General features: G+C 46.7%; 1 protein-coding gene across 1 annotated transcript; it reads right to left on the minus strand.

Annotated features, from left to right (window-relative positions):
* Positions 1-1,337: 1,337 nt before the first annotated feature.
* On the minus strand, positions 1,338-5,945 carry myl1 (myosin, light chain 1, alkali; skeletal, fast; the record flags this gene model as incomplete). The annotated part of the gene is made up of 6 exons (XM_084451781.1): positions 1,338-1,366; positions 1,887-1,964; positions 2,275-2,448; positions 2,994-3,137; positions 4,443-4,470; positions 5,799-5,945. 6 exons carry the CDS (start codon positions 5,943-5,945, stop codon positions 1,338-1,340), a joined length of 600 nt encoding a protein of 199 aa, XP_084307907.1.
* Positions 5,946-6,512: the final 567 nt, after the last annotated feature.

Genomic DNA, 6,512 nt, shown 5'->3' on the forward strand with positions numbered 1-6,512 from the left:
CAGGTTCATACATACAGCACTGTACTGGAGGTAGGATTGAGTCACTGACCTCAGCTTGACACCTGACGGAGAAGTGACCTGTGGAAACCAGCCCTGACCGTCCTAGACCAGGCTGAACACACACCCCCACGAGGGCTCGCAGTTGTCTGAACCATGTTGTGGATGAAGCTCTAATGATCGTGTAAGATCCAGCTTACAGTAGGCAGCAGCTATTGTGGACAGTGTTACTGTGTCACTGCGCCCCGTGTCTAAGCTGTCACGACTTTGACACTGAGGGCGAACAAAGACAGAAAAAAAAAATCATAAAAAGAACATTTCATAAAAGAACAACCTTAAAATAATAAATAAAGGAAAGTCGATCATGTTGCATCTGTTTGATAAAGTGTGCCGCTATATTTTTTCGGTTGCCATGTTGTGGTATTATTCCTGATATCCCAGACGTTAGTTTGCTTCCGTGATTTTCGGCCCCGCCCCCCCCCCCCCTCCCCCCTATCCTACAGCAACTGTAAATGTATTTAAAATGTCAAGTAGATGTACGCAGTTTTGCTCCTGTTGATATGATACTGATAACAAAATGCTCTTAACGGTTAATGACAATAAAAAGACAGAAAAACACGATACATGAGTCTACATGTCTGATCAGTGTGTCAGTGGTGAGCTTTGCCTGTTTGCTGTTTGATGGTGCTTGTTCATGATAACACAGCATGTTAGCACAAGCACTGTAGTACATGCTTTACGGTAACACACCCCAGTCCGCTCATACAAGGCGATCGATTACTTTTGTCTACTTTGCAAACTAACAAGCAAGAGCAAAGAATGAGACTCTGAGCAGAGTTGGGCGTTTGTGGAAAGTTTATTGTGAAATGTCAGAGGGAGATTAATAAGTTAAGACTTAGGGGACAGGGTGGAGTTTTGACAGCCAGTCTTGAGCTAAACCAGTCACCGTTACTGGACTGGCCCAATGATCTGGATGGTCGGGGGCGGGAGGGGCCGCTGGAGTTACCCCTCCCCCTCACTGTTCCACTGTGGAGGGGCCCGGCACACCCCGCGACAAGTTTCGGGCGGGGCCTCCGGATGAAGAGAGTCGGCTGGAAAAAAGGATGAGTTCCACTGGAGGAGAGAGGACGGCGTCGGACGACGGACGAAGAACAGGAAAAAAAAAAAAAAACACGAAACGATGAAGAAAAAAAAGAAAAAAAGTAGGGTTTAGCAATGACATCTCATAGTCCTTTTTTCCCGCTGTTTCTCCGATGGTTTTCGGAAACAGTGAGTGGATGTCGTGACACCATGGGGTCTGCAGTTACACCAACGTTTCCTCACGGCAAACAGGAGGTTCTTTAAACAGACATGATGTGCTTGACGAAGGCTGTGGGCGTGGCCAGGCGGCATGGGAGGAGAGGGGGAGGAGAGAGAGGAGAGAGAGGGTGATAAGTGATACTTCCAGACCATTTGGTTCACAGAAAAGCCAGGTTAAAATCCAACGTGTGCTTGTGATTCTTTGACGTCGACGGCGCGAGGGAATAATGATTTGGGTGAAAGGATGAGTTTCCTTTCTCTCCTATGATGTTATTAGCCTCTCTTACTCTGAAAATGTAATTAATGTTATTTATTGCTCTATAAATGTTCTTAGCCGGTAGACAAACATACTCCAGGAGCTTGCTCGATCGCCTTGTTGAGAGGGGTCAGGGAACAGTTTTTACAGCTCACTTATCTGGCCCCCGGGGGATTACTGTTTTTTTGCTTCCCTCTGGAATATGTAGGGGTGGGTCGTATGCCCACCCCCCTTGTTCTCTGTAAAGCGCATTGTGTTGCCTCTGGGTATGAAATGCGCTATACAAATAAAGCTTTGATTGATTGATTGATTGATGAGGTGGATCTGGACTCACCCTCGTAGTTGATGCTTCCGTTCTCGTCCTCCTGACCTTGCATGAGGGCGTCAATCTCTGCCTCGGTCATCTTCTCGCCTGGAGAGGAAGAGGTGGGGGGGTCACACACTCATCTACTGTACTGCGGTGCGGGCACACATACACACGCTCACGTACACACATACACACTCATATTCACACATACACGCATACATGTACACACACATACACACACACATCCATACACAGACACACACAGAGTCACACATACATAAACACACACACAGGCACACACGTACAGCACACACATTCCCCCCCACACACAGGCACACACATGCTGTACACACACACATACACAAGCATACACACACACACTGTACACACACATCACATCAACCGAGCCACCCACCCAGTGTGGACAGGACAATGCGCAGCTCGGCGCCCATCACTGTGCCGTTGCCCTCCTTGTCGAAGACGCGCAGACCCTCAACGTAGTCATCAAGCGTTCCCTTGTTGGGGCTGTTGATGATGGTCTGCAGCATGGGCAGGAACCCATCGAAGTCCACTCTCTTGCTGCCCATATCTGAGCGGGACAAGTGAGAGAGGTGGAGAGTCATCAATCCATGCAAAACCTGGAAAACAACACAGCTATTCCACGGAAAATAACCTAAACGTTTCTATAAGAACACAAGTAGCCCTATCAAACGGGTACATTTGCTGTGCGTAATTCAGGTGTAAAACAGCGACAATCTTGGCAACCTTCAAAAGTTGCAATTTAAATGATTTAAAGAATGCAGCTTCTTGCTTTTTTTTCTGAGTCTTAAAAGCTTTGAAGCTGTCCGTCATGAGAATTGCTGAAATGTGCTATAAAGGGCTAGGACAAATACCAAGGACTTGTCACTTGTCACTTATAGAGTGACATTTATTCATTTCACCAGAGGCAGCTTTGGTATGTAAGGTATCTAGTCAGTGGAGAATAAACAAAGGGTCAGTGTGTGTGTGGGTGTGTGTGTGTGTGGTGGGGGGGTGTGTGTGCACGTGTGCGTGCATGTGAATGAGTGCATATACAGTACCGTGTGTGTGTGTGTGTGTGTGTGTGTGTGTGTGAGTAGATGTCCCCTCTCTTACCATCATCGGTGGGGTTTCCCAGGATGAGCTTGACCTCCTTGTTGGTGGGGTTCTGACCCAGGGCACGCATGATGTCAGCGATCTGGTTGAAAGCCACCTTGCTGTCGCCCACCCTGTCGAAGAGGCCGAAAGCCTCTCTGTAGTCTGTCGGGGGGGTGAGAGAAGACAGGAACCTGGTTACCCCTAGATTACCATGGGACCAACTGCCAGGACAACCTACCTTCTCAGCGTAACAGAGCAAGAGGTCCATGAAGCAAGCATGCAACCCTCATCTCCTCATATCTAGGCCTAATGGTAAAAGGAAGCTTCCTGTGAGGACCATTTTGTTGTTGATAGTAATGTTGTATGATAGTAATGATGATAGTTTGCTGTGTGAGACGGCTTTATCGTTCCAGTTCCAACATAGCTACTGTAGGCTGTGTACTGGGTGGCTGTCTTCATTAGACAAATCCAATATTCATTTGGAAACACTTTAATCAGTCAGAGGTGAGAGAGACGACATTTTAGCCTATTCCTCAACTCCATATTAACTCAAACTAGATGCGCATGCGCATGGAGAGACGGTTCTGGCGATATAACAAGAGGCAGACATTTCCATGGGCTTTGCGAGGGTCTTAATTGAAAGTGATCCGCTGACAGATTAAAAGCCCGTAGGCTATGTGATTTCCGTGCGCTGTCTAGCCAACCGCCAGCTGTCTCTCTCACATGGCCCTCCTAGGACGGGGCTGTCAGGTGACGAGCTTGGGATTCGACACGCAGCCAGAAATATGAGCCGCTCCTTTAAAAGGCAAGGCTGTCTGGGATTGAACCGAGTAAACCTGGGGACTGCTGACCGCAGCGGAACCGGTTCCAGCCGTGAGGACTGGAGGGGCCCTGAGCGCATTCCTTCATATAACGAGCAGGAAGCGGATGGGTTTAATCGCATGGCTTTAACAGCCTAGAGGATGAAAGGAGTGGGCTAATTAGGTTTACAACTGTGCGTTTGCAATTTACATTAAGCAATTTAAGATGGCCTATATCAATTACTAACACCATTCGTATTTGAATAGCCCTTTTTTCTCGTGTGTGTGTGTGTGTGTGTGTGTGTGTGTGTGTGTGTGTGTGTGTGTGTGTGTGTGTGTGTGTGTGTGTGCCTAATAGTAATACTACACATAGTGGCAAAGGGGTATCTCATATCCTCACTTTACTTTAAATAAATAGGCTATTGTTGATTTATTTAACCTCTGTTTAATATTGTTTAAGCTCATTGAAATCTATTTCGCACGACCTGTCATCATGTCACATCTTACGTGTATGCTAAAAGGTCATACAGTGTATGCTATAGGCCACAGTCATTTTCGGCCTAGTCATAAAACATGTTTTAAACATAGTCCCGAGCTAAACTGCACTAGAGATGGAGAATAACCATTAAAAATCCCAACAAGTGAAAAACCGGCCCAGTTTACTCACCTTCCATCTGGTCAGCTGAGAAGTCGAGCTGTAGGGGGCGACAGAGGACAAGCCATTAGAACCGGGGGCCCTAGCAGCAGTTAGAATGAAGCCAGCAAGTCCTCCTTCTCCCGGACTCTCATTCTAATGTCCAGGATCCACACATCAGCCCAGTAAGTGTATTTAAGTTTAAAGTGCATTTAACAACATGGTCTCATTGCACCTTCAATGAGAATGGGACATGGTTTTGTGGTGCATGTCTACATTATGCATCCATATCGAGCTCCATGTAGGAACTGAATGTTTTTGGATGAGGTCTAGGCTGCATTTCATATCGGACTTCTTTGCTCTTGGAGAAATCAACGACATTATAATCTTCTACTTTGTTTTATTCTTACTTTATTCACACTTCACTCATAGGCCTACTGCATAGCCTACACTTATGGCAATCGCATTTCAACATATTTCTGGACTGCCAAGTTTATTATTGCAGCTTAACAATTGAAACCATCAATACAACCATGGGCCTACATCTTTGAAGCCTAATCGATGTCCATTGACGTAACAGGTCTATTCTCTTCCCCTCGCCTATAATTAGTCGCACAGCTAGACCTTCATCTACGATGGTTGGTCTACTCGATCCTCAGGGGTCCATCTTTAGATTTTTAACATCTCCACATTTGGAGACATACTGCACTGACATTTCATATCTGTCACGACTATACTGGCCAATCCGGGCAGCTGAGGGGTGTGGCTTAGGTAGACAGCGCTCCAGGAGCTATCCGTGGTCCTGATGCTCTAACGCGGTCTTTCGGGACCCTTTCGGTTGCGCAGTTTTCAAGATTCGAGATTCAAGATTCAAGATCTGTTTTTAGCCATGTGTATGGTTCACACATCGGCTACTAGGAATCTGACTAGGATTAAGGCATACGCCGTTGCAGGCGACATAGGACAGGATGCAGGACAGGACAGTGCTAAGACATGACAGTGCCATGTACAAATTGCGATATACTATTAAAAGGGGAAATACTGTGGACCTACATCGAATAGCAGCTGTCTCATTTTGGCCCGTACATTAGGCCTAAACTATGTCAATATATTTAAAGTTTTCCAGAATCACAGCGTGACCCCTTATGACTGAAACAGGCTAACAGCAGACTTGAACGTCTAAAGAGCACACCTTCTCTCAAACAAGGTCTCCTAAACAGTTAGGCTATGAGATCTGTGTGGGAATGATTTTAGTCTAGCCTACTATTATGCTACAAATGATGAACTGTTCAAATCTTCCATATGTAGGCTATAAAGACACTATACACTGCAGGAAAAAATAGAGCTTGTCTTTGTCAATTAGGCGAGAATAGGAGATGCGTAGCCTACCTTGACGGCGGTCAGGTCAACTGCAGGTGCGGCTGCGGGCACCTCGGGCTCGGGTGCGGGTGCTGGTGCGGGCGCAGGAGCGGGTGCGGGGGCCGCGGCCTTTGCGGGTGCCTTAGCTGCTGGCTTAGCGTCCTTCTTGGGTGCCATTGTAATTGTTTAATTAGTCTACAGACAGGCGACTGTCAAGGAAAGACGGACACAAGAGGTGTACAACTTGGAGGAGACTCGGAGGAGGAAGGAGGCGTCTGGGCGTATATATATGAGACTATTTTACTCAGCCTCCTCGTCAAACTATCTCCTGGGAAGGGATTGGACAGCCCGCGGAGAGGGGTGGGGGCCGTTCTATACATGGAACAGGGGCCACCCAGCCGGGTGGCGCATCAGAACTTGTTTATTTAGAAACAGAATGGAACAAAAATAAAACCTGGGAAAGTGTGAATGGGGTTGTTTGGGGTAACTAGGTTACCATCATTTCATAGGCTTTCCATGAATAATTGCTCAAATAACTGGCCTGACCTACTAGCAACATGCTATTGCGCGCAATGGGACGTGTCCATTTGGAAAAAGGTGATGTGTATCCACAAACATGCACCAATTTGATCGATTGTTCTACCAGTTGAGCCAGTGTCCTAATGCTCACATTGGCGGAAAATGAAATAGATTACGCATCTCCGAACCCTATTAAATAATGCGTTTTATTTGTAATGCTCTGAG

The sequence above is a fragment of the Borostomias antarcticus genome (assembly GCF_949987555.1).
Source record: "Borostomias antarcticus genome assembly, chromosome: 17".
NCBI lineage: Eukaryota > Metazoa > Chordata > Actinopteri > Stomiiformes > Stomiidae > Borostomias > Borostomias antarcticus.